The sequence below is a fragment of the Leuciscus leuciscus genome (genome assembly GCF_965113295.1).
Source record: "Leuciscus leuciscus genome assembly, chromosome: 2".
NCBI classification, from domain to species: domain Eukaryota; kingdom Metazoa; phylum Chordata; class Actinopteri; order Cypriniformes; family Leuciscidae; genus Leuciscus; species Leuciscus leuciscus.
In genome coordinates, this window is record NC_138726.1 from 26,685,803 (window position 1) to 26,713,653 (window position 27,851).

Here is a 27,851-nt window from a genome sequence, read left to right on the forward strand (position 1 = left end):
CTGACATTCGGTTATATTTATTTAATAAATCATAATGTGATCGTATTATTCAACGCACTATTATCATTGTTTGAGACATCAACCACTGGTCGATGACCATAATGTTTGTATAAACTGTAGGTAACAATTGGTAAAATGTACATCTAAAAAACGTAATATTTTCTTCTCAGCCATGTCAACAATTATCCGTGAGCGAAATCTCCTCCCATCCGTTGTCTGATTGGCCTTTCGCAAGGATTCCTGGGTAGTTAAAGTGTGTGGAGCCTGCATCTATGCGGACTTCGCGGAAGACCGCTTCAATGGTACAAAGGGGGCGCTGCTGAGCACACTTCAGAGCATTAAAATGCTGAATGGGACGGCCTACGGACTCGTAGACTCGGCGAGCACGCGCAATTTAAGTCCACGAGACCGAAAGTCCACATGAAGTGCGCCATTTGGGACAGGGCCTATGAGTACTGTGAATTCGGACAAATGTTGCGATCACGCGATGTCCTAATTACCGTAAAATAAAGCTCCATATGCTTTAGAATAACTCTTGCGGTACTTTGATCTGTCTGCACAGCGCCACGACCACAAGACAAACACACCTTAAATCTGCAGTGGTCAGGTGGTACAGCGGCCATGTGGTCCAAGTCATAGCTCTCAGGAAATTACGAGTTTACATATTGTAATTACAAGTTCTACAAACAGGCTTTTCACAGTTCAGAATTGCTATGGTAATTATGACATTGTGTCAACACACCTATACTTCTTTTGTCACATACAGTTCTTCACCTACGTAGTAGGGAAGTATGCAATTTCGGATACAGCCCTTGTGCCTGCTCCTATGAGCTGACAACGGGACAATTGACTCTTCGTAAAGACCTGTTGCTACACCCGACAAGCCTTGGCGCTCTCACGCCACACGTTCTCAAGCACTGAATCATCGCGGAGCAAAGAGGACACACACTGACAGACAAGACATGTAGCCTATGTTATTTTTGGAATGAAACAAATTTTTTAGGGATGCACCGGTACTGATACTTTAATTTTTGGTACTGGCCAATACCGATATCTGTATTTTCATTGCATTTGTAATCTTTAAATAGGCCTATATTAGATAGAGAAACTAAAAGAAAATGAATCATATTCATTGGTTTAATTTGTTTATAAAATATGTATTTCCTTCAGTTATTTTCATGCTTCATTATGCCTGTTAAAATGTCTTGTACAAGCTTCTGTTACTTTCACTGTTCATGCTATTGCTCTATCATATTTTATCTTTGTCTTAATAGCACAGGGCATATTTAGAGCTGATATTTTTCTACTGGCCCGGTTGGGTCAGTGGTTCAAATGTTTAGATATCAGTGAAATATCACAATTCTCAATTACAATTTTGATACTACAGCAAAAACTACTAGCCAAATTGATTTAAATTTAAAACATTAAAGACAAGTAAACTGTCAATAATAAAATAAAATAAATCCAATTACAAATAGAACAAATAAATACAATAGAACAAAGATACAAATGAAATAAACAGTGCTTTTCAGGTAGGTCTAACAGTAGTTTTCAGGTACAGCATTTTAATAAAGTAATCAAATGTAAAATAACACTGCATAGTCTCCACTGTATAAATTAAATAAACTATAGATTAATTTTTATTAAAGTAAAAAAAAAAAAAAAATCATTCAGTCAAGAGCAGTGAATAATTTCCTTGTCCTTTGTTGTTTGATTAACATTAAAAACACAGCAGCAGGTTTATTAAGCTGCTGTCTCTTTAAGACAGATCATCGCTTGTTTTCTTGATATTCTGCGAGTACCATGTTTTTACCATGCCTCAGAGAAAAACACTATTTTGTCATGTGGCTAACATAGCATAATCAGATGCAGATTTATTTTTAGTAACAGCAAAGCAGCATTTTCTCTGTCATACATATGCATCAGACACAAGCATGCCATCTGAGGCTAAGACTAGCTAAAACAAAGCATAAGCAGCTACTTGGCTGTTGGTAATGTCTTAAAGGCACAATATGTAGTTTTTCACCGCTAGAAGGCGCCTATTCAAAACAGATGTAGCTTGATGTCGCCTTGACCTGAGATCAAGCTTTAAGTCAAGCGTATGTGGGGTGATGCAGCGCTGTTTTATAATTTACATTTGTAATTTACGTTGTAACGTTACTCGGATGCTATGAGACACTTGTTGCAGTAAGCTAGATCGATATTAGAATATCCTATTAATAAATTCTGGATAGCTTGTGTTGCTAAATGGCATGCAATTCATTTTAAAACATATTGTATGATGGAGAAAATGCTGCTTAACTATTACAAAAGCTGCATCTGATTATGCTATGTTAGCCACTTGACAAAATAGTGTTTTTCTCTGAGGCATATGGTAAAAAAAATGTTACTTGCGAAAAATCATACTTCACATAGGCCTACTTCAGAAAATCCAGCATTTAGTTGATCCTGATAAGCGCTCATTGTCAGTTGTAAACTCGACGCCATTCTTCTTCCATGAGGGAGTTTGGCATCATGACATTTTTGTTTCCAGGTGGACGGTTAATGAATGCGACACACAAGTCTCCCGGACATCCTGTAGAATTCAACCAATCAGATGACGACTTTGAAAATTCTTAAAGGGTTAGTTCACCCAAAAATAAAAATTCTTTCATGTTGTTCCAGCCCTTTAAGACTTTCGTTCATCATCGGAGCACAAATTAAGATATTTTTGATGAAATCTGAGAGCTGTCTTACTCCTTCATATATAGGCTTCTATGTAATTTAATTCTGCCGACCCAGAAAAGTTAGTAAAAACATTGTTAAAATAGTCCAAGTGACTACAGTGGCTCAACCTTAAGTTTATCAAATGACGAGAATACTTTTTGTGCACAGAAAAAACTAAAATAAAAACTTTATTCAACTATTCATTTTCTTCTGTGTGGGCCTCTGACGTGAGTTCACGAGAGCGCCATGACGCATGTGCGGGAGCTGAGGAGATGATAGGATAGATTCTATCAGGTGATAGAATTCAAGATGGCAGCCAGTTTGTTGTTTGAATGTCAGTGTATGAAGTCTGATACACTTTTTGTTTTGTTTTTATGTAAGATTTTTTTTTTTTTTTATCACATTTAAGCCTGAATGAGTGGTTCTCTCAAAAATAACATCACTCTTTCCAATTTGGGATCTTTGGATGCTATATTTTCATTAGATGTCACTGGATTGCCACAGAACTCTGACTCGTGCCTGCAAAGACAAAGGCCTATAGGTCTGTTTGGAATCCATCTGCTGGAGTACAGCTTCTGAAAAAAGGACAAAACAGTACTTTATGGATCATTTAACAGATTCAATGGCTGCCAGTGTTCTGCTATTTTGAAGATGATTTATATTCACAGTGGATTACAGCCTTATTTTAAACCTGAATTATGGATTTGATCCTGTTGGATTTCTCCTGGCCTTGTAGTACACGGACTATCAGAGCTGTGGACCCTGGTTGAGGCCTGAAGGTGAGGTTCTTTCTAAGAACAACATTTTTATGATCAATCTGGAATTTTTGATGAGAACATTTTTAGATGTTACTGTATTGCCACATATTTTTTTTTATTCTGGTTTGCTGAGGCCTAGGACAGGAATCCATCTACTGGATAATGTTTTTTTCTGAATTAAGGACTCAATTTTGCTGCTGGGTTTTTCCAGTAGCATATTGACAATCAGACAACTTTCAACCTCATCGACGAAAATTCTATATTTGAGTTATATCATCAGTCAATCAGCCCATTTCATAAATTGAATAATTTCTATTTACAAGTGTATGTGAATGAGATCCTGTATCTTCAGAATCTTATGGTGTTAAATGACTATTTTATTGACAAGGAGGACTCTTTTTTTTCCAGATTGCAGTTAATGGGGGTCATGATAAATCATTTTCTGTTAAACTAAGATTACGATGTATGGTAATGCTTTTATTGATGTTATCTGGAAAGGTTCAGCCAAATCCTGGGCCAATTACATCTATGCTTTGTTTGCCCACTCCCTCAGATTTTGCCTGTTATAGACCTCCTTCTGCAACAAAAGATGCTCTCAAAGCCCTTTCAGATATTTTACATGAGTTAAATGACTCTGAGTTCATCATTATGGGTGATTTAAATTGGGACTGGCTCTCAGGGACATCTGATTGTTTTAAAGAATTGTGTGACTCCTTAAACCTTGCACAACTTATTAATGCACCAACAAGGCCAAATACTATAGTGCAGCACAAGTCTACCTTACTTGATTTAATTATAACGAATAATGCTCACAAATTTACTTCAACTGGCATATTCTGCAATGATGTCAGCGATAATTGTGTAATTGCTTGTGTTAGGGATACAAAAATCCCTAAGGTAAAACCCTGCTTTATTTTTAAAAGATATTTAAAAAATGTTGAGGAGCAGGCTTTCTTGCATGATTTGTACTACAGTGACTTAAGAAGAGTTCTACTTCTAATACAGGATGTTGAACTGGCATGGGAATATTTTCAATCAATTGTTTTCAAATATTTTCAATCAATCTCTAATAAACATATTCCCATTAAGAAGTTCAGGATCAGCGGTAGATACAATCCATGGTTTCCAGATTTTCAAATGCCCCTGCTGATTGGTCTACGTTTAAAACACTGAGGAATAATTGCACGTTGATGATTAGAAAGTCAGAGTTTCATTTAAAGTCGGTTTCATATAATTTAAATAACCCCTCAAAATTCTGGAAATTAATTAAATCCTTGTCAGGGACTCATGTAGCCTCTAGTCTTCCTGAATATATTCAGGTTGACATAGAAAAAATAAAGGAAAAAGCTGCTATGATCAATCAGTTAAATAAACACTTCATTCATGCTGGGTCTGTATTTTATAGTTTAAATGCAAATACAGCTATCCCATGTTCTGTGGTTACACCAGCGATTTGTTTTTAAACCTGTGAAGTTTGCGCAGCCTTGAAGGGCATTGACCACAAAACAAATTTTGCCTAAGATCATTGAATCTCAGGTAAACATACAGTTAAAACAGTTTTTATTTGACAATATTTTAAACTTTTTCAATCTGGTTTTAGAACTGGCCATAGCACCATTATTGAACCTGCAGGGACGGTGAAATGGTTTAGAAATTATTTGGCAGATCGGACTCAGTGTGTTCATGCAGAGGATAAAAAATCCGATTTTCTTAATATATCAAAAGGGGTTCCCCAGGGGTCCATATTGCCACCTGTTTTGTTTTATATTTATATAAATGATCTGGGTAAGGAGATTCAAGCAAAAAAACAAACAAAAAAACACTTATGCTGATGATACTATTACACTTGCTCCATCCAGCACAGGCAGTGCAAGAGCTTCAAACTGCATTTCAGTCATTGCAAAGTGCTTTTGTGAGCTTACAATTGGTTTTGAATTCACAGAAAACAAAGTTTTTTTTTTTTTTTTTTAAGGGCTCATTCATAAGTAGGCCTACTTGATAATTTTAGCATTTTTACATCTGATGGTAAAAATATTGAAAGAGTATCTTCTTACAAATACTTGGGCATTTTTAATCTAATCAGAAAGCTCAAAGTGAAAATTGGGTTTTATTTTAGAAATAATTCTAATTTAAAATGTTAAAAACTTGTAGAAGCTACCTTCCTAACTGTGATTGATTATGGTGATATATCATACATGCATGCAGCCTCCTGCATTTTAACGAGCCTTGATTCAGTTTACCATGCTTCACTACGCTTTATTACAAATGCAAAATCCCTTACTCATCAATGCATTCTTTATGAGATGGTGGGTTGGACATCACTAACTATATGAAGAAAACAGCATTGGTACATTTTTATCTATAAAGCAATAGGTAAACTTCCAGCGCATCTTTGTACCCTTCTTTGTGTTAGTTCTGGCAGTTACCAGCTATGCTCTTCAAAGTGTTTGCTTTTAAATGTACCTAGAGTTTTTACAGAACTGGGGAAAACTGCATTTTCCTATCACGGCCCCTACTTGGCATGGAATAATTTGCAAAAAGATCTAAAACTAGACAAATTGGTGTCTATTGGTGAATTTAAAGGCATCATAAATACAGTGGTAATGAAGGCGTGTGATTGTTTTTGTTGAGAGGATACTATGTTCTAATATATTATTATTATTATTTAAATGTTGTCTTACTGTATTGCTGCTATCCTTGGCCAGATCACTCTTGAAAAATATATTTTAATCTCAATGAGACTTCCTGGTAGAATAAAGGTAAATAAGATTTAGGAAGGCTATCCCAAACTTCTGACACTCCTATTTAAATACTATAGGAATTTTCGGATGTGGCCCCTCCTAAAACTGCAAATCCTGCCTACTCCATAAGAAGAAAAAAAAAACAATCAGAGCCCATATGTATTTTTCACATTTATTAGTCTTTTCAAAATTACTTGTGCCATGCGGCTGCTGCATGAAAAATGTTATATCAAATAATTTATTTGTATTGATCCCAAGATATCTCCGTACCATTGCCATACTGCATATTAGAAATATATTTACACTTGTGATATGAGAATACAAAAGTATCTACATTACTACTATATACATTTTTGATAAATCTTCGTAGGTAGGTGTAGGACACTTTGACCACTGGAGGGCGCTAATACTGCAGTTTACATAACTTTCTCTCAGAAGCATGTAGCTTGTAAAAAAAAACAACAACTTGTAAATCCCATCTGTACTGAGGTATGATCAAACACCTCTTCAATCCACATTTAAATTCATTATCCATGACCAAAGCACAATATTAGGAAACACTTTCATACATTATTTTACCATTTAAGTCTTAAAAACTCTAATAAATAGCACACATCACATTAAAACACTACCACTGGCAAAAAAAAATAGGAATGGCAAAGATGCCACCTAGAGGACAAACATCTTCTAAACAATGTGTCGGCATGGGAGCTTTGTGAACCACACGTGTAATTTCAAATGTTTTCCCCTCATGCGCTCAAGCTCGACGTGGGCCACAGAGTGAGTGCAGCCTTGAAGCCAGTGTTGCCTGAAGCCCATCCAGTGCATCTGGATCCAGTGCAGTGCTGCAGTCAGAACCCAGCAGCAGCTCCTCAAACTGCTCACAGTCCAGAAGATCCACCATGTTCTGCAGGAAAAAGCCTTCACAGAACACTGCCAGCCCCACTGCCTCACTCGCCTGCTCAACACACACAGATGACATCAGAAGACTGAACTCTGAAACAATGAATATGCTCAGGTAAGCTGTGTGTACATACTTTGGAAGTCTGGTAGACGCTCACAGCGTTGATGAGATTTATTCTCTCTGAGCAGAGGATTTCACAGTGTCTCTTCAATACTGGAAGCTGGAATGAGTGTGCCACTTGAAGAAGCTGTACAGGATATGACATATTGCATCTCAGCTTAACTTGACATGTTTTATTCTCGTTTTTAATGCCAAGTCTTTACATTTAATTACAGAAATGTATTTAAACAGTACTGTAATGTATATGTGCTGCATGACATGTTTTTCTTACCTCCAGCAAATCAGGCACAGACACATCTAAACATGCTGTTCCTCCACAGTACAGATGTGCCATCATCATCTGAAATAACCATATAGAAGCCATTTTTCATGTCATAAGTTTGTCGTGTGTATGTTTAGGCCAAGGTTTCTTAGTTACCTGGAACGTGCTGTATTTTATGTCAGTGACTTCAATGGCCATGTGGTCTGTTGTGCCATTGCTCCTGTAGAGGCCCAGCAAGTCTCTGAACCTTAAATTAAATTACAGCATACCATTTACATAAGGTATTATAAGGCATGTAACATGTAACATTAGCATGTAACATCAGTTTGAGTAATACCTCTGTGAAGCAGACATGAGCAGAACTCTGTGGGCATAAAACGGCCTTCCCTCCACCACAAATATCACATCAGACATCTCAGCGTTATTCAGAAAATGAGCATCTGCGAGGGTGACACCGTACTTATTAACATCATATGATATGATATATTAGTGATGCTGAGCTGCATACAGATGTTACTGGTACTTTTATTACAACATGGAAGAGTCCAAAAAGTTTTGGGTCAGGTTTTTTTAATATTTATTTTTAAGAAATTAAACTTGTTCAACATTTACATTTACATTTTTACATTTATTCATTTAGCTGACGCTTTTATACAAAGCGACTTACAATTGCTATATATGTCAGAGGTCGCACGCCTCTGGAGCAACTAGGGGTTAAGTGTCTTGCTCAGGGACACATTGGTGTCTCACAGTGGATTCGAACCCGGGTCTCTCACACCAAAGGACATGTGTCAACAAGGATAGATTAAATCTATCAAAAGTGACAGTAACGTGACTTAAATAGTTTGCTCTCTTTATTATTCATCAAAGAATCCTAAACAATTTTTTATTATATATTATAGACATGTATTAAGCAGCACAACTCTTTTCAGCATTGATAATAATAAGAAATCAGCATATTGGAATATTTTCTGAAGGATCATGTGACATTGAAGACATTATGCTGAAAATTCAGCTTTGCCATCATAGGAATAAATTACACAGTTATTGTAATAAACTACAGTTAACTTGTAATAATATTTAACAATATTATAGTTTTTTTCCATAATAGTGTATGATCAAATAAATGCAGCCTTGGTGAGCATAAGAGACTTCTTAAAAAATAAATAAAAAAAAGAATCGGTAAAACTTTAGTTTAGGGTCCAGTTCTCACTATTAACTAGTTGCTTATTATCATGCATATATTGGCTGTTTATTAGTCCTTATAATGCACACATTAATGCCTTATTCTGCATGACCCTATTCTAAATCTCTTAATCCAACCCAATACCTAAACTTTACAACTACCTTACAAACTATTAATAAGCCGTAATTAGGAGTTTATTGAGGCAAAAGTCTAATAAGTTAGTTAATAATGAGAATTAGACCCTAATCTAAAGTGTGACCAAAAAAATCGTACCCACCCAAAACTTTTGAACGATAGTGTAGGTATAAGTAAAGTATGGTGTGTGGTGATCTACCTAGTTGAGCTGTAGGTGTGTCCTTCACTGCCAGGATAGCTGGGACGGCTGTAGAGCAAACACAGTGGCTAAAGATGACAGCCAGCTGCTTACGGATGTCCTTACTCTGCATTTAATGATAAGAACAAACATAAAAATGCTATATTTCACTTGACTGATAATTCTTGAAATGTAGCATCACACTTTTAACATACACATGATGTTTTGATGATTATTTTGTCAGGGTTACCTTGCTAGTTTTGATAATGGAGAAGAGGAGTGGAAGACCCTCTGAGAGCAATTCCTCACAGTATTTTTCTTCCCCAATAGTGGTGAAGTCTTTAAGGAGAGAAAGCATGAGTTCAGTCCTGGACTGGAACTGGGCACTGCGCACTGACTCCAGCCACACGTGCAGCTTCCACGGCACTCCTGGGAGAGAACAAGCAGCTTGTTCAAACTCTTTAAACATTAAACATCTGTTTACTCATTCTAAATGTGTTTATACACCATCGTTCAAAAGTTTGGGTTCTTTACGTTTTTGAAAGACATCTCTTATGCTCACCAAGACTGCATTTATTTGATCAATAATACAGTAAAAACAGTAATAGCTTCTAGTAAATGAAATGTTATTTTGTTTAGTTGTCTATTCAGAATCGTTGGAGAATCGTGATCTCTGTTTGAAACCAAACAATTGTGATTCTCAATTTATCCAGAATCATGCAGATGTTACCCTTACTGAATAAAATAAGTAATTTCTTTAAAAAATATATTAATTAATAAAAAAAAAATAGTAGTGTTTATATCAGGGGTTGAGAAAACATGAATCTACTTAAATAAAATCACAAATATTTATTTTAAAACTACTGGTACTTCTGCTATAATGGTGACAAAGCTGCTTGTTTTGGTTATCTTATAATTTGCTGAGGCCCCCTGGTGGGCCCCGGCCCTATGAGTGCCTAGACAATTGCAGGTTAATCTAACTAATGGTTGCTGCATGCTAAAAATGTCTCACTCTTTATGCATCTCTAATTCAATTTGTTGTCCATTTTCTTTGATTTATTGTAAATGAGTCAGATGTGTACCCAGTGCCCTGAGCTCCATGGTGACGTCCAGGTATCCGTGTTCGGCGCTGTGCAGACTGGCTTCCTGCAGGGCTCTGATGCGGGCCTTACACAGCCGTGGAGAACAGACAGACTTCGCATTTGCTCTGTCCTCTATTCCCTGCTTCTCCTGCTCCTCTACTCCCTCTGCCAGGATCTCCTCCAGAGAAAGAACGTCCTCCTGCAGCCGCTGAGGCTGACTCAACAGCTTCCTCAACACGTTCCTAGGGGGAAATACATTATTCAATACATAAGTTCATAATGAAATCAAACCACTGATATTGATCAGTGTGTGTTTGTGAGGGGTCAGTACCTGTGTCCATGCGCTGCAGCATGACTGAAGCAGTTCATGCCCTCATAGAGTGATGATGTCAGATGCACCCGCAGCATGGGGTCGGCGCCGCGGGACAACAGCAAACTCACCATCTCATAGTTCCCTGAAAACACGCACATACACACACAATTAAAACTTTTTCTAATAAAGCATGACGTGGAAAGTTCTTTGCAAATACTATATGATATGCTTTTTACACTACTATTCAAAAGTTTGGGGTTAGTAAGATTTTAAAATGTTTTTCAATAAAGACTCATGCTCATTTATTCATCAAAAACACATCAAAAGCAGTAATATTGTGAAATATTATCACAATTGAAAATAACCGTTTTCTGTTTTAATATATTTTAAATTGTAATTTATTCCTGTGATGACAGAACTGAATTTTACAGTAAGCAGTCTTCAGTCTTACATGATCCTTCAGAGATCATATGCCGATTTACTGCTCGAGAAACATTTCTTTTTATTAAGAATATATATATATATTAAAGTTCATTAGAACTGCATTAATTTCAAATAGAATGTTTTTGTAATACTATAACTGCATTTACCATCACTTTTGATTAAATGAATAGATCATTGCTGTAGAAAAGTATTAATTTCCTTCAAAAACTGATCATAAACTTTTGAATTTTAGTAGTATTATTTACACTACAAATAGCCTCTGCTATAGTTTTCCTTATTGGGAGTACATTCAAACATAACTCTGAAAACATGATAAGGAAGACTTTGCGCAGTTTTTTTCCCACCTGCGGCAGATGCCAGCTGGAGGGGTGTTTCTGCTGAGCTGTGGTGGCTATTTCTCAGGGCTGTTCCCTCCACATCTGCTCCCACATCTAACAAGAGCTGGAAGGGCAAACAAAGTTCATTTAACATGATAGTCCTCCAATGTTAACATATAATATTTTATAGTATACTATAGATCTGAACATAAAACATGCCTTCTTTTGTAAGTCATTTTTAAAATGAACATTAATAACATACATTATTATTAAATGACTACATGCAGTAACAGGATTGTACATGTAAGTAGTGTGCATGTTCACCTGTACTACAGATATGTGTCCATGCAGCACTGCAAAGGTGAGGGCCACCCAACTGCGGCTCTCAGGATGGACAGAGGGATGTTTTGGTGAACAGTTGGGCACCTGAAAAGAAGAACAAAGTGAGAGAGAGAAAAGAAAAGTATTTATTGGTAAAGAACCAAAATTCTACTGCATATGTGTGAGTTCCCAGAGTGTTACATTACTGCAAACCAACCATCCATTCAAGAATGTTAACCTGAAATGAGCCCACCTGTAAGGGTGTTCAATCTTGCTTGCTCTTGAAGGGCCAATATCTTACAGAGTTTAGCTTCAGTCCTAATTAAACTAGGTAATCAGAACCTTCAGGATTAATAGACACTTCCAGGCAAGTGTTTTGGGGAAGGACATTGGCCTTCTAGGAGCAGGAATGGATGGCCCATTATAGATACATCAACACTATCGCACGAGCAATTCGTACGAGTGAGTAAAAGGTGACTAATTCGTACGACCTCACTCATACCATTTGTCTAAACCCCAGTGATGGATATGTTTAGGGGCGGGGTCAGGGGTAGGTCATTCATCCGAATTGGGCAACTCGTAAAATATGTACGATTTAGCAAAAATCGTACGAGTGAGGTCGTATGAATTTGTACGAATTAACCACCTTGTAAAATTTGTGCGAATTGTCTTGAGATGGGATTGGATACATGGGTGAAAAAAGATTTAATGCGACTGAACGTGCACAGTGTCATTACCGCTATGTCCAAGTTTGCCCCAGCATCAATGAGCATGTGCACCAGCGCCTCGTCCCCTGCTGAACAGGCGTACATCAGTGGAGTCATGCCCTACATACCCACACAGAAAGAGTTAAACATAAAAACACATGAAGTCAAGTATATGGTTTTCCAACCTGGGGAAAAAAAAGAAATTCAGAAGTTCAGGCTTTATGGGTTCACCTGGTCATCCATTGTGTTCACCCCGTCTAGGCCCAGAAGCTGGATAGCCTGGCCAATCAGATCAGTGCGGCCAGAGTTGAGCATGCGAAAGCCAAGATCCAGATTAAACTTGTCTGTGGCAGCCTTTGAATCTAGACGTTTAAAGGAGGTGAAACAGCACTCTGGCCTGAGAAAAAGAAGGAGAGAGAGTGAATTTGGAGCTAATAACATTAAAAGAAAAAAAAAATTGTACAGATAGAGAGCCAAAGTACAAAGTTAACTGGGTAAAGACAGATAATTTGAACATGTTTGTTGTGGTATGTAAGATTTAAACCCTTTACCTTAATTTTGCCAGTATTATGCTCGTACATTTAAGCAACATGAACATCTTACTTGAGCTGTCGAGGTTCACAGTCCAGTCCAGGGAGAAGCTGTCGGGCAGTCTGTCTCACATCATCACTGTCCACTAACAGGCTCCGTCGATGCTCCGCATGGACCATAGCGACTCGCATCCACTCCATCAGAGGAGGAAGAAGAGGAAATGGCCTGAGAGAGACACGGCATTACAGTTATTTACCAACATCTCTCACTTCACCCCCCTCTGTCTTTCTCCTTGCCAAAATGCACACACACACAAACACGCTTAAACCCAGAAAATTTTAGGGGAGATCAACAGTGGCACAAAACTGGATCAGAGAGAAAAGAGGACAGTGTAATTACAAAGGCTGCTGATTTGGCTCGCCACAGCTTCTTTCAATCCTGTCATTTATTACCACAAACAAGCCTTAATCACAATTTGAATAACAACATCTGCCATCTTCAACAGACACAGTCTCACTGCAATTCAAATCAGTGTGATATTACAGAACAAATCCTCTACGGTTTCCTTTTTCTAGTATCTGTGCCAGGAGTGCTGTGATTCTGAAGCATGCTCACAACCATAACTGTCCACCTGCTAAACACATTAGTATTCATTATCTGACGTGAATGCAGAGCAAGGTTTCCACACAGAGTGGAGCCACTCATCTTACTAGAACAGACCTGAAGGTGAAATTCCAAGTATGTCTATAATCTATAGGGAAAAAAGCTAATTTCAAAGAAAATATAAATACTGATCGAAAAACAGAAGAGGAATGGACAATTGAGTCTACAAAAATGCACTTAAAATAGTCAAGGACGACTAATCCATTATGCTTGCACAGAAATCTAATATACACTACCTTTGAAAGCTTTGGGGCCAATAAGGTTTTTTTATGGCTGTATCAAACATACTGTATGTATGTTAAAAATAGTAATTATGTGAAATATTATTGTATTATATATATATATATTATGAGCCTTTATGAGCCTTAAACAGGTAAAAGTGGTTTTGGCTCATTGATCTCACCTCTCTTTACTGAGGGCTATCCTGGGTGGCTCAAGGTTGGGGTTCTCCAGTGACTCCATCTGTGGACTGCGTAGGTAGTAATAGAGTGTGTGAAGAGCGTCTGGAGACCAGGAGATGGGCTGCAGGCAGAAAGGACGTCCTGGACTGAGACTGGGACTTGCTGAAACCAAACGCTGCATATGGTGCATTGCACGGGAGACCAAGTCACCTGCAGGACACACACATACAAAAGTTGAAACATGTTTCATATTGTCAAATATCTTAGCATGCAGAAAAAATAAATGCCTTTCAAATGGACCCTGCAATAAATTCCTTAAGATCTGAAAGCAGACTTGCACCAAAATCAAAATGCGCTGCTGATGTAGAAAAGCCATCTGTGTTTCCAGTTCAACCCCATAAACTAAAGACAGTAGCTGTGCAGCCAAGTGCAAATATGTCTTCTTTTTTTAAAAGTGCTGACAACACACAACACAAAGCATATTTCAATATAGCAAAATATATCTTCAGACCCATCTGTTTTATGTCCAAATGTGGAAATGGAAGAGGATTCGCATAAACTCAAACGTCTAGGAGCTTTATTCTAAATTACTCTGAGGGACATTAAATCTGCTCTTTTTGCCTCCCAATGCAGAAATCCAGACTCAAGCGGCTCCCCAAAGGAGGAGAAGATATGATGAGGACAGACACACTCCTTAAAGTCTGTGTTGACTATTAGACAGAGCAGCTTACAGTAAAGTCAGGGGACACTGTCATCCATATGTGGAAAGCATCATTTAGGAAAGAGATGAGACTGAGAGAACAACAACAGCAGAGATGCATTATTTTATCCTTGACTGGAAATACTGCTTTTGTACTTAACTACAAGTGGCTAATCTTTAAACAAAAGCTAATATGTGAAAGAAATAGACATACTGATCAAGAGGGGTATGGGAAACAATCTAAGCAATCAATCACATATGGTCTACATGGACCTTAATGAACACTCGTGCGCATTAGTTGTTAAACAAAGGGCGCTTTACGATTGCTTGAGTGTTTGCAATCATAAAGCATAAAGAAGGTGCTTTTTACTCCTTTGACCCAAACAGAAGGTGCTCTTGTACCAGCAAAACAACTGCAGGAGTGTTGCTGGTCCCCTAAGGGAGAGCGTGTTTCCCTCTCTGGTGAATGCGGCCCCCCTCCCTCATCCTGAACTGAGGTCTGCAACGTAAACAAACTGCCCACAGTTCAGGCGCTCAAACCCCCCCAGGCAGGCCTGCAATGTCGAGTTGTCAGAAGAGCGGCACTTAAAATGTACAGATGTCTCTCTCTGTCTTACAGACATGTAAAAACAATCGTGCAAAAATAGCATTTCACTGGACAGTAATAGGCTGAGATGAAAAATGGACAACGACAGTGTTTCTACATTAAAGTTTTAACAAGTGTCTTTTGGGTGACCTAATTCTTAAAGAGAACTGCAGTCTTTTACTAGGCTGAGAAAAGCTATTTCTTCTTGGTTAGTTCACCCAAAAAATTTAAATTCTGTCATCATTACATCATCGATATTTTTTATATTATTCAATCCATTTTGTCCATCCGTTGAAAGTCCACGCAACCAAAACGTAGTATCGTAAAAGCAACCAAAACTAAAAACATATCGTGAAAGTCATCCATTTGATTTATCATGTGGTTTAATCCAAGTCTTCTGAAGAGACACAATCACTTTATATGATGAAAAGATATAATTAAGGCTTGAACCACTCAATTTATATGGATTTCATTTACAGTGTTTTTATTAACTTTTTGAAGCATCAAAGTTTTGTTTGCTTAGGCTTTCAGAAATCTCTTATGTTTCATTAAAAATATCAATAACTGGGTTTCAAAGATGAACGAAAGTCTTATATGATGACCGAACTTTCATTTGTGAGGGAGAATGATCCTATTTGAATGATTTATTAAGAAGAAAAAAAAATCTAGAAAGATTTGTATTATTTTTTATAATTTCTTCATGATAAAAGTGTATCTAAACAAACTGCAAAAAGTGTAGAGGAATACACGACTGAATTATTTTATGAACCAGTTCTTTTTAGCGACTCAACAAACATACAGCGCAACCACTGTAGTTGCATTACCAAACCAATGACTGTTATAAACCAGTTAGTGAACCTAAAACATCATGTAGAGGCAAATGGTTTAGTATGATACATGAATGAATGGCTATTAACCGGTTATATTTAGTGAATCAAAATCACTTAAAATTAATTATTAGTCTTTAAAAGTTCTAAAAGAACCATTACTCGAACCGCTGAGTTACCAGATTAGGTTTAGGATCAGATTCAGAACCACAACTGTTAAATTTCGTATGATTTTTTTATACCTAGTAATATGACAACAATGTAGCATTTAAACTAATAATACACAGTGCACTGTCACAGTCCTTCAAAAGAACTGAATATGACCTGAAGGGGTTGTAACTTACTGAGTTCCGAGAGGCTGCCCACACAGGTGGCCAGCAGGGCCTGCTCCAGCGTCCTGAGCTCCAGCTGTGCGTAGGCATCCTCTCTGCTCTCCACCGCTGAGTCTGGACCCTTAGCATACGGACTGAAATGGGCAGGCAGAGACAGCTCACCTACACATAAACAGATTCAATGAGATTAAATCATCAGAACTTGCAACAGCATCGAACAATTCATTAGTATTTGATTCATTTAGCGTATGTGTCTCTAAACATGAACTCTTGCGTCAGCCTTGTACAACTCTAAATTATGGGGGGGGGATGGGGGAGACAGACTGCCAAGGAAAAGCCAATCGTTTTCATGTACAGTACGTGTGTCTGACAGAGATAAGAAGAGGAAGTGTGGTAAGTCATCATTTCCTCTGCTCGGAACATAGCTCTTTCTCCTTTCTTTAGTCGTCTCTTCCTCGCTAAATTATTCATGCTGTGTCTTATTGCTAAGTGTCCATTCTATTCCTGTAGATTTCTTTCGCTGATTAATTATTAATTATAATTTACAATAATTGGTGGCATGATATGTTTCAGCCACGTCTAAAGCCTGGTGCGGTGCACACTGTACGATTTTGACCACAATTTGGCCATCTGAGACTAATTCACTTTTTTCTGAGATCCTACAGTGTGACATGGCTTACAGATGCGATCATGTTCGTACAGTCTGACAGGAAACAATCATAAAGCTGATACTATTACAAATCACTCAGTGTGCAGTTGGTATAACACTGCCACATTGGCCGTCAGGCTGAATGCCGTATATGGCTCCCAACAGAAGGGTGATCTATTTCTTCTCGCCACAGCATAAGTATAGTTTATAAAGATTATTTAAAAAAATTAAGTTATAAAAAAATAAATAATTCTTGAATGCAGAGTTGATACATTTCCAATGTTTCAGAAACAAAGTGTAAGTTGATAGTCAGTAAAATGAATGAGCAGATCATATGTTTGGCAGCTGATTTATCAAACCCAAATACAGGATATGTGCTTGCTTGGCTTTTGATTTGATTTGAAATCCATGCCTTACCCCTGGATCTCTCTTTCACTGGGTATCAGAAGGGGATCAAATGAGGGACTTGTATGTGGATTTGGTTTTGTCTTCAAGCTAAACGATAAACCATTCATGAGGTACAGTATACACATTAATCTGTGCCACGATGACTCAAAATATCTCTCCAGATGTTGACTACCTGATCTATTTGAGCAATTTTTTTTTATAACATCGTTCTTAAATAGTATTTATCATACAGCTATTTGGTTGAACAAACTCATTGTATAGTCACTTTGAACATAATCTGTGTATGTATGCATTTAATAATTTTCCATATAAGGTAATTTTCCATATAATGTGACGTGACGTAGTTTGGAAGGTAAACTCCTCCAAACGTATTGTTGGATTCTGTACCTTTTTTGCTCAATTTGCTTGTTTTTAAATGCAATGTATTATGTACTCTCTGAAGACTAAGTAGTTTGGGAAACTCACCGACTAGCAGATGTGGAAATATGAAATATGTTCTTGCATATACTGTATGTAGTAATGAGCCTAGTCAGAATATAACTCTGTCTATAACCACATCCACATGCCCCCTGAACTGAGGCAGTCTGGTCTAGTTAAGGTCATTTTACATGTGCTACAAATCATAGTTATTAGTTAATACAGTGCAGCTGAAAATACAGAAATATGTCTTTATAGAGACCCCAAATCTAAAGCAGGTCTGCATGTGCAGGAGCTGCGTAGCTCTTTGGCCTGGCATCTACTGCCAAATGGGTTTGTATGGGTACGGGTGAGCCACAGGGTGTGTGATGCAGCTGGTCAGGCTGTGGACCCACAGACCCAAACCCCTCTATCCAGAACACACCCATTCCCTTTCCCACAGCTAGCCGTGTCTATACTGGCAGCCTTGAGGCCATGACATGCGTCATAGGCAGCTGCACGCTCCCACAGACACATATCCGCACACATACACTCTCATCTGCTACCATCATTGTGGACTGAGGAAGAGGGGAATGTGTGTGCACTGCCATTATGTGGAGAGAAATTGAGCTCACACACACCACTGATGGGAGACTGGGAAATCCATACGAGTGTGATAGACCTGACCAGGAGTTACACTGCCAATGAAAGAGAGAAGGAGAGAGAGAAGCCGAGAAGAGACATGGTTAGGGGTTATGTGGCAGAAAATACACTTAAAATGAGATGAGCAGCAACATTTACTGAAGTGATTCCAATATTGACCTCTACTAATGTGTTTGTGTGTATACTGTAGAAAACCATCATAAAACCAGAAATATTTCAGCTGAACAATATGGTATCTTCTTTTAAAACTATCAGACACATCTAATATTTTTAGTTTTATGACCAATTTTATAATTTTATGAGTAAAAATGCATTATGTTGTGAAACAAAAAGCTTGTTGTCAGGGTGCCAGCCTGTTAAGGGCTTCCACTGGAAACTGATTTAACTCATTTAATACTCCTTAGTTCATGTTAATTTCAACATTTACTAATACATTATTGAAATCTTAATTTAAGACATGAGCTAACATGAACTAACAATAAACATTTGTGTTATTATTAATTAACGTTAACAAAGGTTCATAAATACTGTAAGTGCTACCAAATCAATAGTTCATCATAACATTATAATTTATGGTAATTCATTTTGAGTTTGCTTAAGCGTTTCTTTGTTTTATATGATGAAAACTTTTAATAAAAACAGTTGGAAATGAGCATGCATTAAATCCAATCCACAAATAAATCCAATATTGAATGATACAAATAAATTAAATAAATATCTAACATCCATAGTTACTTGAAAGTACAATTTGCTTTACTCCATTGCTCTGACATTTTAAAATGACAATAAACCTGGCTTTGATAACATTCAGACTGCTCTATATTAAGAATTTATATCCATTTGTTTAAGAACCGGTTAGTTCTTTAGTTCAGAAGTGTTCGTCACCAGAGAACAAATCCCTTAAGAAATTGCTGAAAGAAACCTTTCAATTGCAAACCCAAATGCAACCACACTGATTTGCTTAAATACGAGTGATCAACTTATTTTCCTTGCCTGATTTTGCCCAGGTAATATGGTGTGAACACAGTGGTCCAGTCACACGCTACCACAACACCACCATTCTACACAGGGCACAATGGCACAAGTGTGCTGAAGAGCCAGAGTCAATTGGCCCTTGTGTAACTAGGTGCTGTGCTGGAAGTGCCTGTTTGAGGACATGGAGCGTTGACTGCTATCTCTAAGCGGTAAAGGGGAGGCGCCCTGTTAGTTGTGTGTGACTGCGCACACGGACCATTTCTGCCAAGATTTCCTCTCTCCAGAGGGCAGACCATAGATAATAATAACAACTTCCTGCATCCAGCTCCTTATTTAAGACACAGCCCCCACTCATTGGAAGAGCTTTGGGTTTACAATTCCAGTCAACAGGGGAATACTGTACAAGGTCAAAAGATTTACTTCTTAAACTTGGCCTACTTGTATATGCTGTTTTACTTCTAAAATCACCTAATAAAAGAGTTTGAAAGTAATACATCCAATATATTTTCAGAATCATGACACTTTTATTGTAATATCTCATTTAATGTTTAATTTATTTCAATTTTAAATGTATGACATATCCAATAAAAATAGAATAAACTTAGCAATATAATTGAAACAGTGGGCTGCTCAAAAAGCAGATGGCTTTTCTACTGTCAATTTTAACCTAAGTGCAACAAAACCTTCGAGGAGAAACTCCTGGAGTTTAACAGTCTTCACTCTTCATAATGATACACATTATGCAGATCTTGGCAAGGGGCTACTACTCCAGGTGTTCTGTTCACATACTCAAATGCAATAGGAATAACATACATCTCACTGGCAAACTACTGCAAAACATTATTCAAGTCAGCTTTGAAGAATATAAGGGTGATTCTAAAATTAGGGGAACTTTTGACTACTTGAAATCTTGAATTTTTTTTACTATTTTACAGATGCAATTATTATTAAACATTTGACATTTTTTACTGAATTGAAAATATAACATTTGTGAAACATAGACATTTCCTGATTCAACTAATTTAGTAAATGCATTACAGATTCTAGGGGTATGATTCTCGCTTGGGGTGCGAGAGGTCCTGGGTTCAAATCCCAGACGAGCCCCCAATTTCTTTTACATTCTCTTAGTGTATGGATTTGGTCATTGGATGCAATACACTTATTGTGTACATAAACTGTTTTAATTAAAATGAGCATTTTATTATATCATGGATCAGAAAAGGGGACAGAAAAGCTCCACTAACTAATGAATGACCTCTCTATGATGGCCAGACAGGTCACTGATCACAACCTCTCAGTTTAGCCCCATGACACCACTTGCCACCTCAAGCCATAACTAAAACAGAATGACAGCCTGGTCAGTTTCAGAGCGGCCCGTTTGAGAGCTGCAATCTAAAGCCAGGAATTCACTCTGAAGCCTCATTCTTGAGAAAGATGGAAAAAGCAGAACAACAGTAACTACTATACAGGATCTCCATCTGCCCGCTTCTCTCACCCATAAACCCCTGAGCCAGTTTCCATGGAGGCAGTAATTTCAATTGCAAAGTATTTTTGTAGCAGTTTTTCAAAACATGTCATGGCTCTAGAGTGGATTTCCTGATCTGGGGTTGAACGGAGGACAAAATCTCTTTCTGATGATAGCTTAATTACTTACAGACTATTCAGTGAGCCTTCACAGACTAAAGGGGTTATCACTGAGTAGGATTTTAATGTAATTTAGCTTGTCAGACTGCAATATTAATCAAAGTTGGAGGGTTTGGTAAGTATGGGATAAGTTGAGGAGAGACAGCATTACAACATTAATCATCCAGAGCTAATCCATAAAACATGATGGGTGTCAAGACTGAAGGCTAACAGATACTGCTAAATAAATCACTCTGTGTAATTGCTGTGATGACAAACACTTGATTAACTTGCACTATGTGGTGAAGAAACTGCATACATCACTCAAGGAACACAATGTGGATGTGTAATTATCCTCTATTAACCCTTTGAAATGACTTTTCAACAAGGTGTTGATTACATCACATTTAATTCAGTTTTACAAAATATCCTCAGCAAAGATCATTATTTTCACACAAGCTAACAGAAATGGTCATATTCAAACAGCAATCCCCTGAAACAGAGGCTGAAATTTATTTGACACCTACTTAAACGGTCAAAGTTGGAACAAAGAGGTGTAGAGTAACTCAAGATGGACTGTATTCATAAAATGACTGATTAGTGAGTTTTATGGGCTGTCAGGTGTGTTCCCGTGTATACTCACTCAGTGCATTTTCTGTGCTTTATGAAAAGCTCCAAGGTACCTTTTTTGAACCTTAACAATGTGTAAAACCCCTAGTTTTTACATTTGGATTAATGAGGTGGTACAGGGAATATTTTCTTTTCAATTGCAAGCTCTTTATGTGAGTCTAAGTGATTAGATCTTTGTTGTAACAAAACAATGAAGCTGTCACAGATCAGCCAGGCTCTCTCACTTCCACCACACAGCGATCTCTGTCACCAGACTACTAATTACTAGCACCTGTCATCAATTACACCCTTATCAACACACTACATAAGCACACACCTCAGCCTCAGTCAAATGTCTGGCCTTAAACAGGGAAAGACTCCTTTACCTGCTCTCTGCTATTCTCCAGAGTGTGTTCCAGTTTCGTCACAGCCGTTCCTGGGGAAGTCTACGTGCTATATTGACCTTTATCGCCACTACTGAGGTGTGTGCATCTCCGTCCTCTTTCTGCATCGTGAGAAAGAATCAAGACAGTCATTTTTCTGCCCGCTCTTCCCATTTCTCTGCCATATATCTCATCTGCCATTTCCCTGTGCAACCAAATAAAGTGTGTCTGGATCCTTAATCCCTGTGTTCAGTGTATATATCCCGACAGAAGCGTCCCCATAAAATGTTTTATGTTGTATCATAAAATGCTACACTCCTACATGCATTAAACTCTCATTTGATGTAAATTAAACCACAATTGTTTCCTCTCTTAATTCAAATCAATATAAAGGAGCATTTTGTGCACTTGATGAACATACCTGCTATTGGGTTTTTTTCACGGCAACGTTTTTTTTTCTCTGTACAGATGAAAACGTTATCTTAATGATTACCGTTCACACGTATATGCTGAAATGACTAAAAATTCAGTATTATGCATGCCAGACAAGTAACTGGCAATGCCACTTTGTAAAGAAAGACGACGCGTCGCGCACATACACATTCAAACGCCGTGCCTATAGACTACACACGTAATACGCATGTGCACGCAGTCACCGTTTTCACAGATTCACGTTTTTGAAGTTTACACGGAGATGATAACGGTATCGCTTTCAAAACCCGTTTTCAAAAACTTGCACTGAAACCTACTTCAAAGTTTGCATTCTCAGTTTAAATGAACGACCAGAACGCATTAAAAGTTTTATATAACATAAACGTTTTAGAAAAAGCATAAGCATGAAGGTCCATCCCTAACTCCAAAAGCTAACCGTCAATGGGGTGTAAGCAGATCATATGAGATTATACTGTATCATACGAATTAGCCATCAATTTGCCAAAATGTTAAATAGTTTCAATGTTGATTTTGAGAAATGTCTTATTTTTATTGTCCATACAAATGGAAGTCAATCAAAATGGCTTAGTTATCAACATTATTCAACAAAAAAAACATATTTTTATGTCATAAAGGTTTGGAAAAACATGAGTAATATGACAGCATTTAAATTTTTGAGTGAACTTTTACTTTTACATCTGTACAGAAATTTGTTTGAATATTGATGATTCTAAAGTCACTGCAGTGCAACTTCCATTACTGGCCACCCTGAATTTAGACTAAGTAACACCTCTTTGGAACAGATGCTAATGGGTCCAGGCAGGCATGCTGGGGAGTTGAGGAAGGTCAACTCGCACACAGAGCAGCTGTCATTGCATGCTCTAGAAAGGCACCTTCTCCTCTCCTTATAGAAAGCATTTGTCCACTCTAGGTGCTCAAGTGAGACCCTCAAAACGATGTTTATAATAGCACTTATTGACTACATGTGTAAACAGAGAGCACAGACCTCATGTGAAATACTAGCTTCTCTGTTGCAGCTTCAGTCCATCTAGCGCACACAAAAAGGTGAGACCTCTTTTATACATGTTTTTACTTTTAAATAATCCCAGAAGACATTTCTGACTTTTGAGAAAGTCTTATCAAAGTAGAGTTTATAATCTTACTTAAGAACTCCTAAACACACTCTCTGGCTTGAAATGACCATGGCTGGGAAATGCTCTAATTTCTGCGGTTTGTAGTCAAGCTCAAAGAAACTGGGCTGTGTGGGCGGAAAGTTTTATGAGGATAATTAACCAATGATGATTACAAGGTTCCACACACAGACCAAAACTCAACACCCCATTCAGTGGGACTGCTCTCACGGTGTGGAGAGCCAATCTGATGTGAACTGTGTCTCACCTGCATCCCCTCATTTGACCAGCTCTTTTATGTCCTGTCTGTCATTAAAGCCAAGTGGGGACCTCAATTAAATCAGACTATTTATTTAAGGGGCTCAATCGCTTTCCTTTTAGAAGACTAACATCGTGTTTCCGGTTGACATCTTGCATGGCTGAGTCATAATGGCCATTATTAGCTTGTTTATTGTAAAGGCTTTTCTGTGACTGCAGTTGACCTCCACCTAAAATTATGGTGATACAGTTATCAAATGGATAAAGGGTTCTTTTAGTAAACTAGTTTTAAGTTGTTCATGGAAGCAATAATTAATTATACATGTGTGGGCCATTTATGCAATATTCTCTGCTCATTCTGAAGAGATGCTTGTTTTTAAAAAGGAAATCACCCCCTGCCAGCCACTGGTAGGTTGTATATATTTTCAGCTGGGATTTTCCCTATGGCCTGGCACAACACTGTTGTATTTTTTATTTTATTTTTTTAAACCAACAAACCATTCTGCTACGCTGACCTAATAATATATTGAAAAAACAAACAAAATATGAGAACTCAAATTCTGTATTAAATGGAAACCTGGCAACCAACAACATTAATGCATCATAATTCAGTCTTCTGATGCCATCTGCTCAAGGCACTTTGTGTGGACAAATGCATAGAGGCCAAAGAACAAGACCACAGTAGCTTTCACAACAGAAAATGGGCATTTTTTCTGTCATTTAAGCTGTGCGGCACTAAACAGTTCCAGATGTGGCTCTGCTCAGCATGTGAGACAAGAGTGTTTGACATGAAAGCCTATGGCAGCCTTCTCTCATTCGACAAGTCTCTAGCAAGTAAAAAAATAACTAGGCCTATTTGTGGCTCTCAAACATTTGAATTCCAGGATGAACAAAATTCTAAATTGACTAACAGCGAGCGTATGCAAATAATATTTTATCATTATATTTCTATGTGTTGAGTGTGCTTTAGACTGCTGAGTTTCCAAGCCTCAGTTATCATGCGGGTCAGCTGTATTTCAGTATAAGTGAGCAAAACAAGTTAACCAGCCATGGGTGATTGAGCACGAGTGCACTGTCACATCAATCATGCTGAGTGTGTACCTGTGAATCAGATTAATACATTTCTAAGCCTATGCCTCCATAGGGGGTGTTTGAACTACACCTCGGGTGCAAAGTAAAAAACACTCATGGAAAGATGTTAATAGATACCACATTCAGAAGCACAAAGTGAAGTAGGTGTTGATATACCCAATAGTATGTAGTTTGTGTGCTGCTGTTGGCTTAATGGCAGCTTGATGGTTTCGATTTCATTCCCACAGGATATCAATAAACACTTACTTTTATGTGTGAAAATTAAACCATAATTTCCTCTCTTGTTTTAAAAAGGCTGCCCTGTCACAGAGACGATCAACAGACTGATTTAAACCAGAGGGAGAGTGTGTGATGGCTTTCCATTCTTTTCACTCTGGCCTCTCTCACTTGTTTCTGCTCATTTTCCAGAGCTATACATGGCTTAGAGCAGAACAATGGCCTTTTTGTTCATTTCTGAAAATGTGTTTGACCAGTGGGATGTACAGCCACAGCCAAACCCTATTTATAATGTAGAAGCTACCATTTTACCAGCAAGTTGTAAACTGTGAGAGTGAAAAACACACAGGTAGCAAATCAAGTCTGAAACATTAAAAGTTTGTCCATGATTTAATCAGTATCATTATCTACAGTATTATAGTATTACAAGGAAATGATGTATTCACATGATTAATAAGCCATCACTTGTGCCAAAAGAGGGCAAATATAATTTTCTTGTATTCACATTTCACACCAAAGGCAGTGCATCACTGGGCCTCGAGTTGTCATGCATAATGATCAGACTGGGGGTGAGACTCGCTTTTCTGACATTTGTTTACACATAATTATGCAGAGCTGTGCGCATCCCTCTTTGAGACAAGATGAAAGTGGAAAAGATAATTCGTTTTTTCCCTGACACCAAGATCAAGGTGCCTCTCAAAGACTCAGAATCTAATAAAATAAGACATTTGTCAAAGATCAAAATCAAATAACACATGCAATCAAAATAATAACGAATAATTTTGCTGCATTTTACAATATAGAGCTTGTTACATTACAAAATGTAATTATGTTGCAGAGCCACTTGTTACAAATTGGTGTTCACTATTATAGATACAGTCGTGCTCAAAGGTTTACAACCCCCTTGCAGAATCTGCAAAATGTTTGTTTTTTAAACAAAATAAGAGGGATCATACAAAATGTACGTTATTTTTTATTTAGTACTGTCCTGAATAAGATATTTAACATAGAAATTATTTACATATAGTCCACAAGACAAAAAGAAATGGCTGAATTTATACAAATGACCCCATTCAAAAGATTACATACCCTTGATTCTTAATACTGTGTAAAATATCTTATATATAAACTTGAGCACGACTGTATATTGTAAATAGTTAGGTTATAGCATACATACACTATAACAATTTTATTATGCTCTATAAGTAGTTAATTGTAACAAATTAAACACTAAAATGTATATGAATTTTGAAGGCACTCTTTGTTTGGTATTGTTCAAATTGCAAAATGAGGACTACAATGGTTGGCAAGTGTGTAAATTCACATTCTGGTGGTAGTTAGTCCTTAGCAACTTTTATTAAGAACTCAATATTCACGTTTGTGGTATGATGACTATAAACAACTGTAATTTGTGATAACCATATATATATATAACCACCTTTGAAAAGTGTGAGTTAGTGAGTAAGTGAGTAACCAAAGGGCTCAAAAATACTACTTTACAACTACGAAGTGTTAACTACTTTAATATTTGATTAATTTGTCTTACCATTGGCGTTCTTCCCGCAGATGAGATGTTCATAGTTTTGCACGAGACCAAATATATCCGCGTCATTGCTGACTGCAGCCTCGAGCGCATCAGCCGTCACTGGTGAGATGTTGGTTCCGCTCCGCGCCACCGCCAGCACACGAAGCCCAATTTCCTCCACTAAATTTTCAATGCACGCGGTCAAACAGATGGCCGCGTACTCATGAATGCGCACTGAGATGCGAGTGTCCACCATCCAGCGGAAAAAGCGTCCAACAGACAAACTCAGCGTGCAGCGGGAAGACTTGCTCTTGCGCAGAACCTCTCCAGCGCTCATGCTGTACAACGAGATGGCTCTGACCGCGGCCGAGACGCAGCTTTCCGCCAGCGCCCAGCTCATGATCAGTCTCATCGCGCTCTGCACCTCGAACCGCGTGCACCTGCAGTGCACGACACTCAGCCGCTGCGCTTCTCTGGAGATCCGCAATAAAGCTCTGCGCATAAGCACTGACAGACTCCTGACGCTCTCTGGAGTGAAAGACAGTCCCTCTCGAGAAACTTTACGCAGGACCACATCGATCTCTTCATCTGTCCAAGGGAACTCCTCTAATTCTGGTAACCTCGGACACTTGGAGAAGATGTCTTCTGGGTCTTCAGGGAGCACCGTGTTCACGGTGTCCCAGCTGTTGTTCCTGCTGTTTATGGATCCCGTGTTGCTCCACCAATTTCCCCGCTGTGGAGAACTGATGAGCGCCTGGGAGTTGGACTTGGAGGAGGACAGGCTGAGGGATCTGTAAGAGTCACCGGCTCCATATCCAGAGTCCAGAGTCAAATCCTCCAAAGTCTTCATAGTAGTATTGCTCAAAGCTGCCATATCTTTCTATTTTTTTAAGTGATTTATTCCACGTTTTTCAATTTATAGTGTTTAACAGGAGGTGGACTCCTTCCCTGGTTAGTAAACATGCAGCGCAAGGCACGATCCTTGTCTTAATTTAACGCACGTCCATCGCTAAGCACGGCTTTTGGTTTAAAGGTCAGCAATCATGGGCAATCCAGTGCCATATGAATCCTGGTGCTCAGACAGAAACTTTTAACAGCGAAAAGTTCCGTCCAATCAGCGGACAGCTTTCTCTCAGCCAATCAGACACATGCAGCGCTCGAGGAGTAAAGTGAGATGTTGGTTCTAACTGGGACAAAAATGTTCGGTCATTACTAAAGATTCAGTTTTGGCCTTTGGATCGTTTTTATTTATTTACTCTATCTAAACACAATATATCA

At 38.0% G+C, this 27,851-nt stretch overlaps 1 protein-coding gene across 1 annotated transcript; it reads right to left on the bottom strand.

Annotated features, from left to right (window-relative positions):
- Window positions 1–5,610: 5,610 nt before the first annotated feature.
- Window positions 5,611–27,851, bottom strand: abtb2a (ankyrin repeat and BTB (POZ) domain containing 2a). The gene is made up of 17 exons (XM_082161847.1): window positions 26,595–27,851; window positions 16,227–16,376; window positions 13,772–13,979; window positions 12,778–12,930; window positions 12,406–12,571; window positions 12,205–12,294; window positions 11,471–11,572; window positions 11,174–11,270; window positions 10,404–10,527; window positions 10,073–10,314; window positions 9,241–9,419; window positions 9,012–9,117; window positions 7,829–7,931; window positions 7,648–7,738; window positions 7,501–7,569; window positions 7,243–7,356; window positions 5,611–7,163 (listed from the first exon to the last, which is right to left on the bottom strand). Exons 1-17 carry the CDS (start codon window positions 27,445–27,447, stop codon window positions 6,963–6,965), a joined length of 3,048 nt encoding a protein of 1,015 aa, XP_082017973.1. The 5' UTR covers window positions 27,448–27,851; the 3' UTR covers window positions 5,611–6,962.